Source organism: Osmerus mordax, chromosome 2 (assembly GCF_038355195.1).
Source record: "Osmerus mordax isolate fOsmMor3 chromosome 2, fOsmMor3.pri, whole genome shotgun sequence".
NCBI lineage: Eukaryota > Metazoa > Chordata > Actinopteri > Osmeriformes > Osmeridae > Osmerus > Osmerus mordax.
In genome coordinates this window covers 3,969,269-3,992,431 of record NC_090051.1, presented here as the reverse complement: position 1 = coordinate 3,992,431, position 23,163 = coordinate 3,969,269, and the positions used below count along the sequence as shown (strand labels likewise).

The window sequence follows — 23,163 nt, the reverse complement described above, 5'->3', positions numbered from 1 at the left end:
GGAGGAGGAGAGAGTAGGGGAGAGGAGGGAGAGGAGGAGGAGGAGAGAGGAGGGGGAGGAGAGAGTAGGAGGGAGAAGAGGAGGAGGAAAGAGTAGGAGGGAGAAGAGGAGGAGGAAAGAGTAGGGGAGAGGAGATAAGGAAACAACAGCCAACACAGCTGTCTATAGTCCAGCAGTCTCCTCAATACAGGCCACAGTGAAGACTTGGTGGGATCACAAAGGCACATACATTATGGACACTTTGGAACACAACTCTTAAAAATAACAATGTGAACTATTTATTGGGTCATGCTCAGAGCCTAATTAGAGCATTTTGCTCAATTTTGCTTTTGATGTAGCTTTAGATGTTGTGTAGCTTACTGTCTGGTGTGTACTGTGCTGTAGTTTGCTGTCTAGTGGGTATAGTATAGTGTACTATACTGTAGTTAACTGTGTAGTGTACTATACTGTAGTTAACTGTGTAGTGTATTATAGTGTAGTGTACTATACTGTAGTTAACTGTGTAGTGTATTATAGTGTAGTGTACTATACTGTAGTTAACTGTGTAGTGTGCTATACTGTCTGGCGTAGTGCTGTTGCGTAGCGTACTGTACAGTGTGAGCAGCTGTGCCCTGCTCCTGCAGCTCTGTGACAGAGATGGAGAAGTGGATGGAGGACATCAAGATGGCCATCGACCTGGTGGAGGCCTCCAACGGCCTCTCCCTGTGACCAGCCAGCCCGCTGCCTGACCGACGGCAAGTAAGTACCCCCACACTTTGGGTGGGGCCCTGGCGGAGGGGCCCTGGGGGTGGGGCTGTGGGGCCTTGGGCGTGGGGCCCTGGGCGTGGGGCCCTGGGGGTGGGCCCTGGGCGTGGGGCCCTGGGCGTGTGGGCCCTGGGGGTGGGGCCCTGGGCGTGGGGCCCTGGGGGTGGGGCCCTGGGCGTGGGCCCTGGGCGTGGGCCCCGGGCGTGGGGCCCCTCTGAGACCAATGATTAGTCACGCAGGGCTAAAATAATCTTGGGCATCCTTATTTGGCCCTGAGTGAACTAGAAGTAATCTAGATCAGTGGTCTTCAACTCTGGTCCTCAGGCCCACTGTCATGTATGTTCTAGATGTTTTCCTGTTCTGACACACCTGATTCAAATGACTGGTCGTTATCAGGCATCTGCTGAGCATTCAAGCGTTTAAATGATTGTTTCATTTGGCCTGTATACTAAATACTTGTGTTTTACTATAGAGACAGACCTGTGTTGCCGTACTGGGTGCGTGATATGACATTGGACTCCCCAGCTCCTCACAGTTTGTGTCTAAAAATAACGGCTTGGTGAATTTCCCAGAATCCCCCGAGGACTCCTCGGCGGAGGCGGAGTCAGAAGACGACCTGTCGGCGTCGCGTTCGTCCCTGGAGCGGCCGGCCCCTCACCGTGGTAACACCACAGTGCACGTTGTGCTGGCACAGGAACACCAGCGTTCCATGGTGGACTTTAGCATAGCTGTTGGAGGTACCTGCCCCAGCTGGCTAGCTCCGCTAGCTAGCTCTTCAGCCCTGCCCTCCTCCCACCATCTCTCTCTCTCCCTCTCTCTCTGTTTATGTGTAGCTGTGTGCTGTATCCAGTCCTTTTAATGTGTTTTTTTTTTCCATGAGAGCAGAGTCCTGCCTTGTCGACATCCCTCCAGTCCATGCTGAGCTAATAAGCCGTCGTTTTTTGACGTCGTTCATGAACGTCATGTCCCCTCAAACAACTGTCACTCGGCTAATCTGAATGTACCTCAGTTTCACACGTAGGTTTCTAGCCTTATAAAAAGGTTTATCTCTGTCATATTGGACAGTGCGTGGCGTGTTCTGTGACCCGCCTGTAATTTGTAGTACTGCTGGTAACTGCTCAGACCAGGCGTCGGGTTAGAAGGCTCTGGAAGGACTCTGTTCTCACCTTATCTAACCTCTAAACCGTGGCTTCCCTTTGTGCTTCTTTTCTCCACTGGGGGTTTCCAAACTTCCTGCTTTCTTTCTGTGTGAAGAGAATCCCAGTGTTCCTGTGAGGTCATGCTGTCATGCTAACTCTCTGGGCGTCCTCTTCACAGCCTGGCCCGGACTCACCGTCGGCCCCCTTGTGTTTACACCTGGCACTGCATGCATGTGTGACTCCTACTCAGTCTTTGTGTCTCTGTCCTTTCCTCCCTCCCTCCCTTTCTCCTCCCTCTCTCTGTCCTCCCTCCTTTTCTCTCCCTCCCTCTCGCCACCCATCTCTCCCCCCCTTTTCCGTGTGTGTCTTTTCCCCGTCCGTGCACGCGTCCTGCGTGGTAGAGGAGCCTAGTCCAGTCAGTGACAGGGCGGCCCCCCTGACGGCCCCCCTGGCGGCCCCCCTGACGGCCCCCCTGACGGCCCCCTCCAATGGCCAGCAGGGACCGGTGCCTGTCTCTCTGATCTGCTGGTACAGAGCGCAGAGCTCCTCCTTTAGTGATTCCTGCAGGAGTCTGGAGGTAAAGGAGCAGGGGAGACAGGAGAGGACTGTCCATTCACACCACTGCTTGCAGAACTCAGGATAGTTACATACCCCCGCTACTTAAAGGCGAGAGGTGTAAAGTTGACCCCCGAAACCTCTGAGAAGAATGTGCGGTCGCAGTATAGAGCCAGAGACAAGACTCAGGACTATTTACGACCGCTAGATGTTTTGAACGTGGCTATTTAGGTTTGCGGTCAGTTCAGATTTGGTGGATTGAGGTTATCTGTTTATAGTGGCCTTCACCTCAGATTAAGCTCTGTTTGAAAGTCCATGGGCTCAGTCACATTAAACTGATCTAGACAGTGAGGCAGAACACCACAGGACAGAAGGCTGATTTCATCCAAGGTGGAATTCGATTGTGGTCTTTTACAACGTTTGGTGTTATCGCTGCAGAACCAGCTCTCTGGGAACCTGCTGAGGAAGTTCAAGAACAGCAACGGCTGGCAGAAGCTCTGGGTGGTGTTCACCAACTTCAGTCTGTTCTTCTACAAGACCCACCAGGTGAGGAGACCCTCCACAACGTGGAGCACTTTCCTGCTAAACTAAAGGGGTCACAGGTTCAAATCCCTCCACCTGTTCTGTAGGGTGTGTGTGTGGGGGGGGCAGAGGTATAGAACATGCTAGAAACCCCCTCCTCTTTGGGTATATCTGGAGAAGAAGACTGAGTAGGAGAAATTGATTCATCAAAAAAAAGAACAGATTTACTAATGAAGTAATAACAACATGTTTACAATGATTTCAATATTTACATTTTACATTACATTTAGTCATTTAGCAGACGCTCTTATCCAGAGCGACTTACAGTAAGTACAGGGACATTCCCCCGAGGCAAGTAGGGTGAAGTGCCTTACCCGAGGACACAACGTCATGTGGCATGGCCAGGAGTCGAACCAGCGACCTTCTGGTTACTAGCCCGATTCTCTAACCGCTCAGCCACATGACTCCGCACACACACCTCCTCTGTTTTGGTGTTCTGTAACATGTCTGTGTTTACCAAGTTCACTTCAGAATATCACATCTCCTGGGGGAATGTGCAGCCTGTGTGTCATGGCTAGTGTCTATCCTCATCCCATGAGTCATACTAGCTCACTGGTAGAGCATCTGAGTATCAGGTTCAAATCCCCCCCTCACTGTGGATAAAGGCATCTATCAAATAAACACATTATTATCATTACCAAAGTCAACATCTCTAATAGACATTCCTCTGTTACCAAAGGGGCATATTTATAGAAGTGTGGTTCAGGGGCTGCCCATGATTTCCTCGGTGCGACTGGAAGTGTAACTGTAGGAGGTCTGAGAGTTTGTGTTGGCCTTGTTCCCAGGATGACTACCCCCTGGCCAGCCTGCCTCTGCTGGGCTACTCCGTCACCATCCCCTCGGAGGTGGAGAACATCCACAAGGACTACGTCTTCAAGCTGCACTTCAAGTCCCACGTGTACTACTTCCGATCTGAGAGCGAGTACACCTTCGAGAGGTACGCAGCCTCGGGGAGCCTGCCCTGAGGGAGGACGGGATGATGGATGACTAGTGTGTGCTGCAGTGTGTATATTACACTGTGTGTGATAGTGTGTACTGGAGTGTGTATGGTACGGTGTGTGTGATTGTGACGTCCTGTGACCCCCTCTCTCTCTCTCGTGTGTGTGTGTGTGTGTGTGTGTGGCCAGGTGGATGGAGGTGATCCGCAGCGCCACGGTGCCCTCCAGTCGCACGCGCGTCCTCAGCAGGAAGGAGTCCCACCAGTACTGATGCTCAGGAGGCTGTCGCTCACCCTCTACTGTCACCCCCCTCTCTCTCCCTCCAGCCCACTGTCCCGCACCCCTCTCACCCCCGGAACTCATCCTTACCCCTTCCTTTCCCCCTGGGCCCTGTCCACTCTCCTTCACTCCCAGCCCCCCCCTCTCCCCCCTGCCCTCTCTCTCTCCTTCCCCCCCTGCCCTCTCTCTAACCCCCTGCCCTCTCTCTCTCTCTCCATCCTGCCCTCTCTCTCTCTCTCCCTCCTGCCCTCTCTCTCTCTCCCTCCTGCCCTCTCTCTTCTTTCCCTCCTGCCCTCTCTCTTCTTTCCCTCCTGCCCTCTCTCTTCTTTCCCTCGTGCCCTCTCTCCCTCGTGCCCTCTCTCCCTCGTGCCCTCTCTCCCTCGTGCCCTCTCTCCCTCGTGCCCTCTCTCCCTCGTGCCCTCTCTCCCTCGTGCCCTCTCCCTCCTGCCCCCTCTCTCCATCCTGCCCCCTCTCTCCATCCTGCCCTCTCTCTCCCTCCTGCCCTCTCTCCCCCCTGGCCTCTCTCCCCCGTGCCCTCTCTCCCCCGTGCCCTCTCTCTTCTCTCCTGCCCTCTCTCTTCTCTCCTGCCCTCTCTCTTCTCTCCTGCCCTCTCTCTTCTCTCCTGCCCTCTCTCTTCTCTCCTGCCCTCTCTCTCTCCCCCCTGCCCTCTCTCTCTCCCCCCTGCCCTCTCTCCCCCCTGCCCTCTCTCCCCCCTGCCCTCTCCTTCCTGCCCTCTCTCTCGCCCTCCTGCCCTCTCTCCCTCCTGCCCTCTCTCTCTCCTGCCCTCGCTCTCTCCTGCCCTCGCTCCCTCCTGCCCTCGCTCCCTCCTGCCCTCGCTCCCTCCTGCCCTCGCTCCTTCCTGCCCTCTCTCCTTCCTGCCCTCTCTCCTTCCTGCCCTCTCTCCTTCCTGCCCTCTCTCCTTCCTGCCCTCCCTCCTGCCCTCTCTCCTTCCTGCCCTCTCTCCCCCCCTGCCCTCTCTCTTCTCTCCTGCCCTCGCTCCCTCCTGCCCTCTCTCCTTCCTGCCCTCTCTCCTTCCTGCCCTCCCTCCTGCCCTCTCTCCTTCCTGCCCTCTCTCCCCCCTGCCCTCTCCCCCTGCCCTCTCTCCCCCCTGCCCTCTCTCCCCCCTGCCCTCTCTCCCCCCTGCCCTCTCTCCCCCCTGCCCTCTCTCCCTCCTGCCCTCTCTCCCTCCTGCCCTCTCTCTCCCCCTGCCCTCCCTCCCTCCCTCCTGCCCTCGCTCCCTCCTGCCCTCTCTCCTTCCTGCCCTCCCTCCTGCCCTCTCTCCTTCCTGCCCTCTCTCCTTCCTGCCCTCCCTCCTGCCCTCTCTCCCCCCTGCCCTCTCTCCCTCCTGCCCTCTCTCCCTCCTGCCCTCTCGCCCTCCTGCCCTCTCTCCCTCCTGCCCTCTCTCCCTCCTGCCCTCTCTCTCCCCCTGCCCTCTCTCTCTCCCCCCTGCCCTCTCTCCCCCCTGCCCTCTCTCCCCCCTGCCCTCTCTCCCTCCTGCCCTCTCTCCCCCCTGCCCTCTCTCCCTCCTGCCCTCTCTCCCCCCTGCCCTCTCTCTCCCCCCTGCCCTCTCTCTCCCTCCTGCCCTCTCTCCCCCCTGCCCTCTCTCCCCCCTGCCCTCTCTCCCCCCTGCCCTCTCTCCCCCTGCCCTCTCTCCCTCCTGCCCTCTCTCTCCCCCTGCCCTCCCTCCCTCCCTCCTGCCCTCGCTCCCTCCTGCCCTCTCTCCTTCCTGCCCTCCCTCCTGCCCTCTCTCCTTCCTGCCCTCTCTCCTTCCTGCCCTCCCTCCTGCCCTCTCTCCCCCCTGCCCTCTCTCCCTCCTGCCCTCTCTCCCTCCTGCCCTCTCGCCCTCCTGCCCTCTCTCCCTCCTGCCCTCTCTCCCTCCTGCCCTCTCTCTCCCCCCTGCCCTCTCTCTCTCCCCCCTGCCCTCTCTCCCCCCTGCCCTCTCTCCCCCCCTGCCCTCTCTCCCTCCTGCCCTCTCTCCCCCCTGCCCTCTCTCCCTCCTGCCCTCTCTCCCTCCTGCCCTCTCTCCCCCCTGCCCTCTCTCTCCCCCCTGCCCTCTCTCTCCCTCCTGCCCTCTCTCCCCCCTGCCCTCTCTCCCCCCTGCCCTCTCTCCCCCTGCCCTCTCTCCCTCCTGCCCTCTCTCCCTCCTGCCCTCCCTCCCTCCTGCCCTCCCTCCCTCCTGCCCTCCCTCCCTCCTGCCCTCTCTCCCTCCTGCCCTCTCTCCCCCTGCCCTCCCTCCCCCCTCCCTCCCTTTGGGCTCCAGCCTCCAGACCACGCCTCCCTCAGGCAGCGAGCCACGGAGCCCCTCCCACTTCTGTTCTCTGGACTCTCTTTTCCTTTCTCAACATATCTGGGACATTCGTACATCGACCAGTGTCCACGCACAGTCTTGGTGCTTTTAATGCTTTAATGGTGACATGTCCGCTGGTTTAGACTGCATCAGAGACTGCATTTTTCTGCATTTTTACTCGACTCTGAAACCTCTTTTTTGGGACGTCATTTGATACTGTTTTCTAATGTTCTGAACCACTTACTATCGCTCTGGTTTGATATCGTTTTGAGTCATGGGTTGTTTTTACGGCTGAAATATCTTGGTAGACATTCAGCATTTTTTCATAGGTAGAAAATATCACTGCATTGTCACAAGGTTTTTTGTCTCCTTGTTCATTTTGTGGAACAGGCTGCTTTTAAATCCAATGTCTTGAGTGCCAAACTGGTTTTTATCAATCACCTGGACTTTCTAATGCTATTTTATTACATTGGTGAATTACAAATTCCTTATTGTACAATTAGAAAAGGAAAATCATGTTAAAACAGGCCACCTTTGAGACATTATTTAGATTAAGATGTCTTTGGACAATGTGTGACACCTTGTAAAAAAACAAACAAAAACATTGGTGTATAACAGATATCAGAATATTTTGTTGTATTACTGACATAGCTGTAGTGTCACACACCTGTCAGGTAGCAACCATCACCACTAATGCCATTTGAAGTCAAGTGAATATTCCTGTTATGCTGATCATTGTTGTATGGAAAATGTCGAGGGGGGCTTCTGAAGTATACTGAATGCCACCCCTCATGTTGGAGAAAATGTGAGACAAGTTCATAATCTGTGCATTATGAAGGAAACTGTAATGGAAAAGCTTTAAAGATTATGTGTGAAACAAAAGATAAACTTTCAGTTCCAACTAGCCGTCGATGGACTAGACTGCCTACCTGATGTAAAGGAGAGTCTAGGTGAAATGGATATGCATATGACAGGGGTTTTGCAGTGTAGCATTCGAGAAGGAAACTTGGTTTGCTTTTGAGGGAACGCTTGTTTTCCCAGACAACAGAGAGCTCTTTGGAAATGAAAGCAATAAAAACCTCATTTGAACATAATATTTCGTGTTGTTTGTTTTGTCCACGGATGCTTTTTGTATCAACATCTTACCATGCAAGACCAACAGATGGCGTCATTTGGCAAGCAAACAGGGTTGTGACGCTACGTAAACCTCTACCTGAAATGATAAAAAGTTAAAATCCACGTTCAAAACTGACATGGTATAATTATGTGATACGTCTTGGCTAATTCGGTATGCTTTTATTTTGGTCGTATATATTTTTGAGTTAAGTAACTGCTATCCATTGTAGAGTTGCTTATGCTCACCGTAAAGCTTCTTCGTTTAAATGTTCATTTCACAATTCAGAAAGGCGAATAGGTTAAGTCAAGTGATTCGTGTTTAACGCTACTATAAGGGCAGTGAAATGACTGAAGTGGGCAGGCCATCAAACGGAGAGGGAGGAGTGCTTAGGGCAGGCTGGCAGATTACGACTTCTGCCTGTACCGTTCGCAACCTACTGCACTGACGAGGGACAAACGATAATGAGCCGGTGACAGCACTTAAGGATGGTTTATAATTACAACAATAACACCATGGGAGGAGTAACAGTTGGGGAATAACGCGAGACAACTTTCCCCTTTAATGGTGCGAACTATGAGATTTGAAAAGCATTGCGAAACGGCGATACGACAACATGATCTAGTTTCAAACGCATGGTGCGTACTAGCAGGGATCCGTGGGGACTGGGAAACAACCAGCCGGCTGATATACTTTTCGTTCTCTGGGGCAGTTTATCAAGTTCTTGAGCAATTGATGAGAGGCGTCCGTGCTCGACAATGTCTCTTCCAGTGCATCCGGAGACCAGGAAATTTACACGGGGTCTTAGTAAACCTGGCACCGCGGCTGAATTGAGGCAAAGTGTCTCCGAGGTGGTGAGGACGTCCGTACTTTTCGTAAGTGAATTATTTCTGTAATCTAAATAACAGCATTGTACACTTCACCTTCGCTTTATAGTAGGCTATCACTGTACAGGTATTATATAGGTACCCACCTCTTTACTTTATGAAGAGGTGGGTACCTATTTTCACCCTTCATGTGCCTCCATGTGTTGCGGATTTAAACAAACCGCAAGGTTGGGTCGTGGAGGTCAGCCAAGAGCAGCTGTATAGTCATAGTGACCACAAAGGGGACATCAATTACAGATCCTGTTTATAAAGTAAACTTCAGATTGTGTAATTCCGCAGTGTTGAAAACGCACCACGTCATTGGTTAACGCTGGGGTCATGTTTACACCTACACACCTGACGCTTCAGGTGAGCCACTGACTGATACATTGTATATGCTGCATTTGGTAATGATGCATATCATCCCATAACTTAACAATAAAGGAATAACTTTGAATGACAGAATGTGCCAGGAATGCTGAAAGTCATGTCTAAGGAAACAGGCGATAAGTAATGTGCTTCATTAAGTTTTCGCAGAGATCTGTTTTCACGTAGATGCTTCGAGAGAGGCACCTCTTTACAAGGGGAAGTATTTGGCTTCAATTTCATGGTTGGTATCCCAGTCTGTATCAAGTTGCAGTCGCGTATTGATTAACTGCTCCACCAGAGAGTAACATTTGGGCAATGGAGGCCTAAGATGACATGATATAAATGTTGCAAACCCTCAAGAGAGAAATGGGTTGACTCTTTTGTGTTTCGGTGTGTATGTTTGGTGTGGTGTTCAGCCAGCGATTGTTCGAACTTTCCTGAAGAAGTTGCTAGGTAACGGAAACGGACACCGTCAAGGTTCTCTGTGAGGGAAATGAAATCCTGACTCAGGATTCCAGACGCAACCACACCTTCATATGATTTATTCATCTTCTCTGTGGAGGCCAGCCAGAGCTGCCTGGAGGAGAGGAGGAGGAGGAATGTGTGTGTGAGTAAATCAACATGAGTGGGACTAAATCTGAAAGGAAGTTCATAACAGAGCTACATGATGCTACCTAGCATGTGGTCCTGGACTTGCCCCAGCCCAGTCACTGGAGGGGTGACATACGGCCAGGGGTCTGGAGGGGGGACATGCAGCCAGGGGTCTGGAGGGGTCTGGAGGGGGGACATACGGCCAGAGGACTGATATGTGGAAGTACGGATCCCTGGCTGTGTGGGACAGGAATGTGGTCATACACGAGACCGTCCACACACTGCGTGATTAAGTCCTCCATGCAACATGTAAATACCCCCGGAGGAAGAGAAGGATCTCATTCAGGAACATAAAGGGGAGATTGTGGCATACCCCCCCCTCCTCCCCCCCCCCCCATTGTGGACCATTATTTCAATTTGCGTTGAAACGCAAATGTGTTGTGGGTCACTGTATTCTCTCTGTCTTTGTTGCGCTCTAAATATCTGTATAACCCCAGTTCCTCAGATTTGATACTATGACTGGTTGTCAAGCGACTGCTCGATGCAGTGGAGATGGTGTGTTTGGGGGGCAGATAGCCGGTAGTAACATGGCTGTGTGATGTGTGCGCGAGGCCATACTGACCAGAGAGCCCTTTGTTTATTGTTAGGTTGGAGAGCAGAGAGATCTGTTAGTGGACCAGGCCCAGAGCTGAGATGTCCCTCTGTTTCTCCACACTCAAAGCCAACACACTTTCTTTTTCTCTCTCTGTCTCTTTCATCCTTTCTCTCTAACTCTCTCTCTCTCTCCTACCTCATCTCTCCCGCTCTCTCTCCTTTTCTCTCTCTCTGTCTCTGTCTCTGTCTCCATTTCTCTGTATCTCTGTCTCTCTCTCTCCCCTTTTCGCTCTCCCAGTGAATCCCATTTGCTCCATAATGGTTGTCATCAGTGTCAAATTTGTGGTTCTGGGAGGTAGTAACATGAAGCAATCCAGGAATCAGCAGTCTCGCACAACAGACTATTGGATTAGAATGAAAATGTCCTGTTATTGTCAAATTGCCTTGTCAGAGAGACTGTCTTCTTTCTAGAAGGCGTACCTATGAATTTGAACGAGACTCCGTGCCACAAGTCTGAGGATTCCTAACCCATTTTAGTCAGATATGAATACCCTGGTCTTCAAAGGACGCTGACGTAATGATAGGTATAACATGTCAACCATCGTCTCATGTGTATGTGCTAAAAAGCGGCTGGCCACAGTTGTGTAATTACAATCAATAGTCCACCCTGTATTTCCACCAATGGTGATATACTTAGAACTTCCCTCTGTTTGTGTGTCCCAGGGGACCTGCTGCCTAGGAGGGATGACACACACACACACACGCACACACACACACACACACACACACACACACACACACACACACACACACACACACACACACACACACACACACACACAGAGCCCCTGGCCCCTGGGGCAGCTGGGACCAGAGACCACAGTAACTCCCGTCCTCTCTGTAGGACTATCATACTAGTATTGACAATGTTATTGAGCGTTTTCTAAACAGCGCAACTGCTGCTTTAATAGGATTCAGTGCTGGCAGTTCGCTGCCCTGTATATCATAGGGTCTTCATGTAGGATATTCACACCCATCTGACCTGGACAAGTCTTCTGATAGGATAATAGAGACATCATATGCTCTTAAGTAGTTGGGTATTCGGAGCAACAACGAATTTCCTGTTGTCAGATTCAATCCGATATAACTGACCCAGTGACTTTAACACATGGGGTCATTCTGTGATCGTCTGTTTCCCTCCTCTGCCGCGCTCTTGGTCATCATGTCCATCTCGTTTCTAGAACCTATTCTCCGTTTCTAGAAGATGGGTCAGATGGCTGAGTGGTTAGGGAGTCGGAATATTAATCAGAAGGTTGTTGGTTCGATTCCCGGCCATGCCGAATGACGTTGTGTCCTTGGGCAAGGCACTTCACCCTACTTGCCCCTGGAGGGAATGTCCCTGTACTTACTGTAAGTCGCTCTGGATAAGAGCGTCTGCTAAATGACTAAATGTAAATGTAGAACCATCGGTCCACAAACACAGTCCCGTGTGTCTCCGTTCTCCAGCCCCTCTGTCGCGGCCCGCGATGTGTACCCAGTGTGTGATACAGCCTCATGACGGGCCCCTGTGTGCCAGAGATGGACCTGTCCTGAGACTCCCCCTCTAATTAGGTTTGCTGCATGCAGCTGTCCTCTTCAGGGATGAGTGGGATTCATCACACCAGTCCCACAGGCAGGTCAGCAGCACAGACCCCGAGCTGTTCTGCTGGATTCATCACACCAGTCCCACAGGCAGGTCAGCAGCACAGACCCCGAGCTGTTCTGCTGGATTCATCACACCAGTCCCACAGGCAGGTCAGCAGCACAGACCCCGAGCTGTTCTGCTGGATTCATCACACCAGTCCCACAGGCAGGTCAGCAGCACAGACCCCGAGCTGTTCTGCTGGATTCATCACACCAGTCCCACAGGCAGGTCAGCAGCACAGACCCCGAGCTGTTCTGCTGGATTCATCACACCAGTCCCACAGGCAGGTCAGCAGCACAGACCCCGAGCTGTTCTGCTGGATTCATCACACCAGTCCCACAGGCAGGTCAGCAGCACAGACCCCGAGCTGTTCTGCTGGATTCATCACACCAGTCCCACAGGCAGGTCAGCAGCACAGACCCCGAGCTGTTCTGCTGGATTCATCACACCAGTCCCACAGGCAGGTCAGCAGCACAGACCCCGAGCTGTTCTGCTGGATTCATCACACCAGTCCCACAGGCAGGTCAGCAGCACAGACCCCGAGCTGTTCTGCTGCGCTGGTTGTCGTCACCACACTGGTCCCTCCTCAAGGCTCTTTGTCCCCTGCACCTGCACACACTCTTCCCCCTGGCTCTCTGTCTTCATTTGGAGTGTGTGTGTGTGTGTGAGGGGCGGTTAGGTGTGTGTGTGTGTGTCAGGGAGGCTTCAGGTGTTGTGACGAAGCCCACAGCGCAGACAGAAGGAACTTTGTCTCCCAATGTACTGTCATTAAATATGGAACTCTTATGAATGTTTGCCGCAGGCTTTTCATGTCTGATCTCGAGGCTGTGTGTGATGTTATTTTTTACGATGCATGTCTCTCCTCAAAGTAGGATGGTCTCAATACCTTTTTTATTCTTTCTATTTACAGATTTTTAAAATCTTGATAAGACCTTCTCTGGACCTGCTAAGGTCATTATCCAACAGTACTCTTAATTTTTCAAATAACCAACCAAAGGGCACTTTATTTAACATAGTTGGTCCTAGAGAAACTAGGAAGAGGGCCACTCATCAAGCCCAGCTGGTCTGACAGACGAAATCAAGCGCTAACAAAGACTTAGATAAAGATCAACGCTGTTCCTCCTTAAAGGTGACGTGTCTAGTGAAGGGAGAAGGACTGGCAAGGGCGGCTCTCCTGCTGGGGGCCAGGCTAGCGCAGGTAGTAGATTAGGAGGGCTGTCACTCTAGACAGAGGGCCTAAGCTGCTTGCATTTACATTTACATTTAGTCATTTAGCAGACGCTCTTATCCAGAGCGACTTACAGTAAGTACAGGGACATTCCCCCCGAGGCAAGTAGGGTGAAGTACCTTGCCCAAGGACACAACGTCATCTGGCACGGCCGGGAATCGAACTGGCAACCTTCTGATTACAAGCCCGCTTCCCTAACCGCTCAGCCACCTGACTCCCTGCTTGGCCTCACAACATGTCTCTTACCGCGAAGGCCTCTCCCCAGGGGGGCTGGGACGAATAGAACACTCGCTTGAACTGGACCTCACTCTCTCCGCTAAACCCCCAGGGCTCACGTTACCAAGCTTGCTATATATAAAAAAATAATTTAAAAAAATCACCTGAATGACTCTTCAGTTCTTGAGCTTTTAGTGAATTGGGAACCACAACCTAAAATACTTGGGGGTTTTGATGGTGTGTAGAGCTAATGGCCCCCCCTCAGCCCACACCCGGGGGGTAGAGATAACCGAACACCCTGGGGGGGGGGGGGTGGACACTGAGGAGCAGATGAGCCCTCTGGCTGGGTCAATAATGCATTAGGTCTATGTACAGGTCTGTGTTAAGAGGCCTACTTTCTCCTATGCACTGCGGTTTGGCTGAGGGAAAAGCTTAGCAGCGACTAACAGACTGCTTGTGCAACGAGCAAGTCGGCATGTCAGCCGCAGAGAGACGAATGGGGCTGATTCCGTTTCGATCAGAAGCGGTTCTGTCCGGTGCGCTCACCGTCTGCCATGACGGTGACTTCCTTGTGCACCTCCCGGAAACGATTCCTCCTTTGGGAAACAGGCTCGAGTTTCTTCTAGGTTCAATACCAGGATCTGTTCCTTCTGCCTCGATGGACTTCACTCTGCGTCTGAACAGGAGGAAACGGGACTAGGAATAGGAGTTTCTCCCATCTGCCACGGAGTCAGGTGGCTGAGCGGTTAGAGAATCGGGCTAGTAATCAGAAGGTCGCTGGTTTGATTCCCGGCCGTGTCAACTGACGTTGTGTCCTTGGGCAAAGCACTTCACCCTACTTGCCTCGGGGGGAATGTCCCTGTACTTACTGTAAGTCGCTCTGGATAAGAGCGTCTGCTAAATGACTAAATGTAATGTCTCCACTGAAAAAAACCTCTGAAGCATTTTAACCCTCGTGCTGCCTTCGGGTCACATGACCCAAAGGTTCATAACGAACCATCGTTGTGTTTACCCAATACAAAACAAATAAAAATAATTTTATTTTAACTTTCGCAATGTGGGGGGTCTGAGACAGCCCAACGGTTAAAAGAAAATGCTTCACTTTGTTTTTGTATGCGGTAAAGTTGTTGCAATACGACGGTTGGTCACAATGACTGATAGGTCAGAATGACCCGAAGATAACACAAGGGTTAACTAGACTGGAAAGCATTGAGCGCCACGTGACACGGACGTGAGCGATGAGGCATGCTTTGCGGAGGGGAAACCCTGTGGCAGGGTGCGAAGTGAGACACGCCCTCAGAGCTGTCTGTAGAGCATGTCTGGCTTGACGTCGGGCTGAGGCCTCGCTGGTTGAGGTTCTAATCCCTTCCAGATTGGACGCTCAGGAACTTCCTGGTTGGATGGAGATGTTGTGGAGGTCAGGATATTCTAGACCGGCATCTAGAATACTTGGTGTGAGAAGTTTTTATTCTGGCCATGACAGGCCTTCTGTTTTCCAACTCTTTAAATACAGCTATAGTTTATGGCCAATTAAAATGATCTCATGGCCAAACAGACAGATTTCCCCCCCCCCTCAGACAAAATCGATTCTGCCGGAGTGATTAACCACCATGGTCTCTTGCAGAGACGCGACACCATAAATCTCTTTTATGACACGTATCCAACTACAGCAGCTGAGATTCTCGGTGGTTTGCAGCTAATTCTCCAGCTAGCGCAGTCGTCACAACACAACCATAAATCTAAAATGGACAGAAAACATAGAAGTCATTCTGAGGTGCTGTTTGCGGTCATCTCAACCTTGTGGCTGATACAAACCCTTCCTGCTGAAAAAAAAAAAGGTTTATTGTGTGAAAGTTGTAAACTGTGTTTCCTACCTCCACAAGCCACTTTAATCCCCAATGTGCAATAATGTTGGCCCTCGGGGACAATAGACCATTGATTTCTTAGTGGCTAAGCCCAGGATCCCCATTTTTGTGAACTGATTTAATGGTTGTTATGTAATTGTGTGCTTGGTTGGACAGGAATAACCTCCAGGAGAATGGATAAGCTCTGTGTGTGAAAGCAGAGGAAACTGAGCGGAGAGGAATCCTTGGCCGGTTAGCCTCCAGAGAGGATCGTGTGAGAGGGGTTGGCTTTGGCCATGTGGTCAGTCTCAGCCTTCAAAACCGGTGTGAAAACCTCCAAACCCGCCTTCGACAGGAAGTGCCCATGACACGCTGTGGGAGTGTCGGTCCGTGATAGAGCTGGTTTCCTGTGTCTGGGCTGGGTCAGGCAGGCAGGGCGGGCGGTGGCCCCTGTCTGTGGCTGTGGGTCCAGAAAGCGAACCCACTGTGACTGGTCCACATAGAGCAGCACAGCGATGGAACACAGGGGAGGTAACCATAACAGAGAGCCCAAGCTCTAAAGAGCCTGGGTGGAGGATGTCTTCCTGTTGGCACAGGAAGCACACACACACACAAACACACACACACACAGTGACACAAACATTAGTTGTGTGTGTCCACAGCTCTATCCTGAGATCTGGTTCATGCTGCGGCACAGAGAGACTGCCGAAACCTGTCTCACTCCGCGGAATTCTTGGCACACGTCTTTTTCCAGTCCCATCCAGATCTTGGATGTTTTGGTCCCGCCGCCAAAACACTGACACCCTGCTCGAGGAGCAATGAGGCAAGCAAGGCTCTAGTTGGGGCTTGTTGCTGGAGAGAACTTTGTTTTGATGGAGGGTGAAATGCTCCTCGTAGCTGTCCTGGAGGTTTGTTTGGCTGTGGCGCCCTCTCATCCGTCCGGGTGGAGAATGATCTGGAAGGTCTGGGGGGGCTGGGTGGTTGAGGTGGGGGAAGGAGAGAGAGACCTCCTGTGTGACTAAGGTTAGCTACTCGCTCGCTGTCTGGATCCAACACCGATCTCTCTCCACTGACCTCATGTTGAACGAGGTCCAGCTGCACTGCTCTTTGCCAGCTCCACGTCCTAAAAACACTACAGCCAGCAATTGTAATAAAATCCCCCAAAAGTCTCTCCATTGAGCAGACACCTTTCTCCAAAGCGATGTACACAGGGTGGATGTGATGCCCTTCTTGACCTGCAGTCATACGCGCTAACCACTGAGCTGCAACTGTTATATTTCTGCTCTCATGCGAAGCGGCTGGTGGAACGGGTGCTATCAGTACTCTCCAGGTTCAGAGAGGCTGTGGAGGCCTCATGGAGGCCTCATGGAGGCCTCATGGAGGCCTCATGGAGGCCTCATGGAGGCCCACGCACAGGTGTGGCTTCAGGCCTCACTGACTCATATCCTGTGGGGCTTTTTTCTCTCTCTGTTCTGATGGTGGTAAATCCAGTTTGCATTTCCCTGTAAACCGATAAGGCCCTTGTCACCGTCATCCGGGATCTAATTGTGTTTGTGGTGAGTGAAAAAATGGAATGCTGACAGAGATGTTGTGATTGGCCACAGTGCACAGTAAGAGGTGATTTGGAGGGTGTACAGTGAGCATGAGGTGAGTGATCTGTGCTGTCCTCAAGGGGCCTGTCCTCTGATCCGGGTGCCCAGCAGAGCGCAGGGAACCTGGCCCTTGGCTCTGGGAGAGGAGCCAGTCAGTCACACATCCATGCCCTTTGGTCGTGACCTTCTTATGTTGAGAAAGCTTCTTTTCATTCCTGACACTGCTGCTTATTGAGATGGACATACAGGATGCTGGGCTCTGCTCTCTCTCTATCTCTCTCTCACTCACTCTCTTACTTCTTATTCTCTTATCTCATCCCTCCCTTCCTCCTCTCTCCTCCATCATCTCTCACTCTCTCTCTCCCTCCCTCCCCCCAGTAGAACCCTGTAGACCAGTGAGTGTCCATCATCTTTAAGCCATATTAATGGGTCCATTAGAGCCCAGCTCCCACACGGCCTAGCCTCCGAACAGGAAGTGAACGAGAGGCCCACCGGGCAGCCTGGTGGTGGCTCTGCCTGCCTGGAGGCCTGTGTCCTGGGCACACCAGCCCATCCTCTGGCTTGTGGACAGCGTCCTGGCATCGTTCGCACATTAGCGAGGAGGTGAAATTGGTGAAGCCTGAAAGCTTCACCATTACCCAGCACACGTGCCCGCGGTCCGCAGATTAAGATCATGGGATTATATCCTCAAAAGCACTACAGGATGGACTACAGACAGGTCCCAGAGCGCTGAGGGGGAAAATGTAGGACGGATGCGATCTAGTGAGGGCAGGATAATGACAAGCACATTTCTTTTTAAAGGGGCTGTTTGTTTTTTTTTGCGAGGTGTTTTTATTCTTTCAGGCCCCGTGATTTCTCTATAAACGCGAAGCTCCCCTCCCCACTCTGCCGACTGCATTTACAGGAGGGCGTAATTGTGGGAACAGACCAGTAGCTCAGTCAGATGAAATTGGAGGCCAAATTAAGACAAGCTTTTTTCAGCGTTGTCATCGTTTTTTTCCCCTCTGGATGGCATTTTTCTGTTTCTGAACCACTGCCAAATTTTCACCCGTTTTTTTTTGTTTCTCTTTCTCTCTCCCTCTCTCTGACTTTTCTCTCCCTGCTTTTTCCTGTCAAAGAGGGAATTTGCCACTTCTTCCACTGAGGCTAAAATCAAGAATTGATCTCTTGACAGAATATAGTATTTGCTCAATAGTATTGGACTGTAACCCATGTTTAATGTGCGGTAGTGGCTGTACATTCAGAAAGGTTACTGGACAGTAGGTCAACCTACTTTGAAGCATGTCTCTCTACTCGACACACAAACACACACACACACACACACACACACACACACACACACACAGGCCCCTTTACTCTCTGGGCAATGGCTTACCCCGGTCAATGACCTTTCATTCAAACCCACACCAGATGTCAATGGGATCAGTTGTGGATGGCATTGTTGAGAGCAGATTACAGGATGCTTTGAGCTCATCCAGAAATCCCAGAATACAGCTGAATGTACAGGAAACGCTCCACAGGTCGACCGCAGCACACACCCACGTGTTGCAGTTGTAGTGTTCAGGGAAAATGAGCGCTGAGTGTGAGTTTGTGTTAGTAGGGATAGATTGTGGAAGGATGTTCATTTCTTTGTTGCTGGATGAACACTCAGTGGGATGTGCTCAATATTCTTGGTTGGCGCTGTCGCCCGACTGCTCATCTCGTCCGAGATTAACGTTGAAATGTACCTATTGTTGATCTGGGATTTTCCCTGAGTAGACGCTGCAAAACAGTACCTCACACGCAACCTGCACACCCAGCCATGGTGGTTTATCCTGGGTGTGTGTGGAGAGAGCTGGCGGTGGTTCCCGTCGGTCACAGGAAGTTGTGTGTTTCGGTTCTATCGTGTCCCAACATGCTGACAGCTCAGTTTGCAGCGTTGCGTGTCTGGGATCTCAACCTCCCCCAAATGGTACCTGCTGCTTGGGTGATTACATGGGCTTTGAAAGCGTCATGCATCACACTCTGCACGTATGTGTGTGCAGTGCACTTGCTGTGTGTGTGTGTGTGTGTGTGTGTGCGGGGGGTGACCTACCTTGGCTAGAGGCGATCAACTCTAATGACTTTTCACCAGGCTGGCTGCATATTTAGCATTCCTCAGTCTGAAAGTATTTGCCTGGGGAGAGAGAGAGGAGGAGAGTAGGAGGAGGAGGAGTGGATGCGTTTGAGCCAGCCCTCTGGGGGAGGGGATAGAGGGATGGGGGTTGGGGTGGGGTGGTCTGGTGGGGGTGATGGTGGTGGTGGGTTTCAGTTTGGGCCTGGGGAGGAGGGTGGGGTTCAGAGTGGTGAAGGTATCGTTGTCCAGTAATATGAAGCTGTAGAAGGAGCCGGAAACACCAATTTAATGGGTGTGTGGTCCTCACCGCGTCCATGGGTACACGTTCGCTCCCGTTGTTCGAGGAGCTAGGAGAAGAAGGGGCCCTCGTTCGGGACTGACACACGTGAGAGGCTGAGCTGTAAAAAAAATGGACACAAGGCTCCTACACACACACACACACGTTACACACACACACGTTACACACTAGCTAGTCGCCTACAAGTCCATGAGTCGTGTCGGCTGTGTGTTCCTTCATGATCATTCTCGTGGTCACGCTTGTTTGTTTTGGTTTACATTTGGTGATGCCGACTAAATGGAAGCTTGAGGGGGGAAGCACTACAGCGTCTTCGAGATGTTAACACACGTCTTACTCGGCAGGAACTGATACCACTTGTGTCAATATTTGGTGTCTCTGTCCGCCCTGCGGGCCGTGTTATTGTTTGCTTCAGGTTTATTTAACAGGGGCTTCCCGTACGGGAGCAGGGCTCCAGTGTCGCTGCTGCAGTGGTGGTGACCAGGCTGGGTAAATAAAGCTTTGGTGTTGTTGAGGACTAGCGGGCTGCATGTCTACTCTCCACCAGACACCCTTCTGTTTACATCTGAGCCACGCGCTGTGTGTGTGTGTGTGTAAGTATGTGCGTGTGTGTGTTGGTGTGTGTGTGTGTTGGTGTGTGCCTTGAGGAGGGCAGCACCATCTCACCGTCGTTCCTCCAGAGATAAGGAGCTCAGTGCATCTGACCTCTCTCTCTCTTAATCTCTTATTAGAGTGTTTACCCAGTGCTGCAGGGATGGAGCTGTGCCCCTCCCTCCCCCACAACCTCCCCCACTCCCTGCCCCTCCCTCCCCCACACCATCCCCCTCCCCCACACCCTCCCTCCCCCACACCCCACACCCTTCCCCTCCCTGCCCCACACCCTCCCCCACTGGGATTGACTTTCCCATGACGGATACCTCACCTCCCTATCTCCCCCCCCCACTCCCTCGTCTCTCGGCCCTCTCACAATTCACCTCGGTTACCGTAGCGACCTCGCACAGCTCATTTCTTGTTCCTGATCCGGGAAGTCAGCCTGGAAATGTGAGATAAAGGGGACAAACTTGATGTTCGAGAGCGTTGCGGTGTGTGTGCGCGCGCGTGCGTGTGTGTAACTGTATAACCGCCCAGACGGATCCTGGTCCGAACCCGCCACATCAGACGTGCAGCGAGGCGAAGCTGTGTGCTTCAATATTGACCGTCCCAGCCAGTCGTGTTGAACAGGGACGTGTCACACAACACGTGTTTCCTCTGTCAGGATGGGTGTGGCTCCGGGGGGTGTTCCGCCCCCCCCCCCCACCCCCCCCTCTCTGCTGGTACCAGCAGCACCATTATGGAAGGCAGAGGGCCAGTAGAAACCACACTAAAAGTGTCTGTGGTCCTGCAGCAATAAAAAAAATAAAAGTAAACAGCTTATCCCTGCAGACGCAATACCCATTACTTGACAGATAAATTCTGCCTCTAAATGTTTTTTTTTTATTTGTCTGGAAATAGCTGGAAGTTCTTGCTTACAGTGCATCTCCGCTGTGCTGGAAGCGTGAATGCAGGAACCTCGGAGTCCAGACCTCTCAGCTTCACGTTAACGCTCCGCAGGGCCACCCTCCTCTCACCTCCCCTGTGGAACATAGAACAGGCTTAGAGCCCCTCGGGGAGAGCTGTGTCCGTTTGGCTTCCCAGACCACCGTTACCTCAGTACCTCTGTCTGCCCCCCAGCCCCCAAGTCCCCCTACCTTCCAGCCCCCCCAGTCTCCCAGTCCCCCAGTCCTCCAACCCTGCGGCCCCCCAACCCGTCAGTTACACTGTCGAGCCCAGGTGGTCGGATGCCTTCATCTCCTCCTCCATTTCCCCCGATTGTGGCCTGAGTGAACCAGGCTCAAGAGGATTTCCACTGATTACACGGAAAAGTCAGGCAAGATTAGCTGATCCTGGAGGAACCCCCCCCCCACACACACACACACACACACACACACACACAGACCTACCTTATATCTGTTGGAGGCTGTTATCTCTGCACTAACTCAGAGTCATCACACAATGATTTAGTGAGGAGCCGTCCCACCTTGAAGGGTATTTCATCGGGTATTTTCCTTTGGTCGAGTTGTTCTGGTGTGGAGAAGACTGCATCATGTGAAGGTGACTGAGTCTCTCTCCTCCCCCCTCCTCCCCCCCCCCCAAGCCTGTAGATCCCGTCCCATGCTGCCAGCTGGGGGGGTGTAGGTAGCCATGGCGATTATCCTGCCCCTCCCCCCCCCCGCTGCGTCCCAGACACTCTCTACTCCTCCTTCCCAGCATGCCCCAGCAGGGGCGTGATAGCTTCCTGCCATTCTTCCCTGCTTCCTCAACCACCACCTCCATCATGGTACACACACACACACACACACTGTTGAACATACCATAGGCTTGGTGTGTGGGTGTGTGTAGTGAGATTTACAGAAGTATTTTAATTACATGTGCCAATGCAAGGAAAATAAGTGCTTCTGAATATGGGCACAATAACTGCCTCTCATGGGATTTTTTAAGATATTTAAAAACATGCCATCTGTTGGACAACATATAGTCACTAATCCTTTAATGACCAACTTAAATGGGGGGTTTCCTGGCTATTCTTAGACTTGCTGACCAGTACTGCATGTCCTATACTGTGTACCTCATACACACACACTGAAGAAAGACACTTCCACCACATGTTTATGGCTGGTTACCATTCACAGGTGCACAAGTCACAAATGACCCATTTAGTAAGGATACACAATTGGATAACCATACTGATTGAGTTAGCTATTTCATCTTATTGTGTCTCTGGAATGTGTGGCTGGAATGTCAACTACATGCAGAAAGCTTCCCCACACAACTTTTCAGCAGGCCCAGTTAGCAGGGAGCTGTTGCGTAACTTGATAAGAGTGTTTGATGTGGCTAAACACACTGCCTCATTCACAGTAAGTCAATACTGAGTGGACTGCACTGGATGGTAGTAGTCAGTGAAAAGTGTTTATTACATAACAACTGTCATACACCAGCTGAAGGGGCGTGGTGACTGTGTGTTGTTGCGGCCTCAGAGGGACCCCAGCCCCCCTGCCCCCCCCCACCCCCCCGGCCCCCAGCCCCCCCCCCCCCCCGGCCCCCAGCCCCCCCTGGCCCCCCCCCCCCGGCCCCCAGCCCCCCCCTGGCCCCCCCCCCCCCAGCCCCCCCCGGACCCCAGCACTCATCCCCCTGTCCTGGATGTCAACAAGGAACTGTACTGCAGTACTGTACTGTATTCTGCTGTGCTGTGCTGGACTCTACTGTGCTCTATTATACTCTGCTGTGTTGTGCTGGACTCTACTGTGCTGTATTATACTCTGCTGTGCTGTGCTGGACTCTACTGTGCTCTATTATACTCTGCTGTTCTGTGCTGGACTCTACTGTGCTCTATTATACTCTGCTGTGCTGTGCTGGACTCTACTGTGCTGTATTATACTCTACTCTGCTGTGCTGTGCTGGACTCACTGCCCCTCGTTGGTCCAGCACCACCCAGCCTGGTGTTTCTTCCTGGTTATTCATTGATCGTGGATGTCGATTGCCCTCCTCACAGCAGGTTTCAACTCAAAGCCAGCCTTGTGTAAACACGCTGGCTGGGAACATTTGTGTCTCTGAATATCCTGATGTTTAGCCGGTCTTAGAATGTATGGGAATCACAATGTTATCAATAGGTGCCTGGTTCTCTGGGGGGCTCTCCCTGGGCTGAGTGTGTTTGTATGGACTTCACTGTGGTTCTGGCCTGAGAAAATACTGTTAGCAGGAGTCCAGTCTGTCTGTGGGTCTGTGCTGTGAGCTACAGCATCACCAGCTCTATGGGACAGAGAGCTGGGGTGGTTTCCCCCCCTGGTTCACAGTAGTAATCTAGAATAATCTGTCTATAGTCGGGGCTTTTACCTTCTAGTTCATGGCTAATCTAGTGAGGGATCCAGTGTTTGTTATGGTGGAACCAGCAGAGCATTCTGTTACTCTGCAACGGGGCGGGGAGTCCTGTTCGGGGTTCCTGCACACCCAGAGCGTTGCCACGGTAACTGTGGGTTTAATAAGTTACATTTGTTTCCAAAACAATCTGCTCTGACTCATGATCTGGACAGGACCCTCACAGTGACATCATAGTTCTGGAAAGAGACAGCAGGAGA

At 52.0% G+C, this 23,163-nt stretch overlaps 2 protein-coding genes across 4 annotated transcripts in view; both read left to right on the top strand.

The window, feature by feature from the left end:
• Nucleotides 1–4,347, top strand: part of LOC136958581 (FERM, ARHGEF and pleckstrin domain-containing protein 1) — a 53,373-nt gene extending 49,026 nt beyond the window's left edge. Inside the window, 6 exon segments of the mRNA XM_067252591.1 lie at nucleotides 624–702; nucleotides 704–737; nucleotides 1,317–1,478; nucleotides 2,875–2,984; nucleotides 3,806–3,957; nucleotides 4,148–4,347. Coding sequence (XP_067108692.1) covers nucleotides 624–702; nucleotides 704–737; nucleotides 1,317–1,478; nucleotides 2,875–2,984; nucleotides 3,806–3,957; nucleotides 4,148–4,229 — 619 coding nt within the window. The 3' untranslated portion in view covers nucleotides 4,230–4,347.
• Nucleotides 4,348–8,172: 3,825 nt separating this feature from the next.
• Nucleotides 8,173–23,163, top strand: part of zmp:0000001200 (dedicator of cytokinesis protein 9) — an 84,762-nt gene continuing 69,771 nt past the window's right edge. For all 3 annotated transcript variants that reach the window (XR_010878717.1, XM_067253300.1, XM_067253322.1), the window contains exon 1: nucleotides 8,173–8,513. Coding sequence is in view for 2 of the 3 variants with exons in the window: in XM_067253300.1 (XP_067109401.1) it covers nucleotides 8,397–8,513 (117 nt within the window). In the remaining variant the exon portion in view is untranslated. The remainder of the gene's footprint in view (nucleotides 8,514–23,163) is intronic.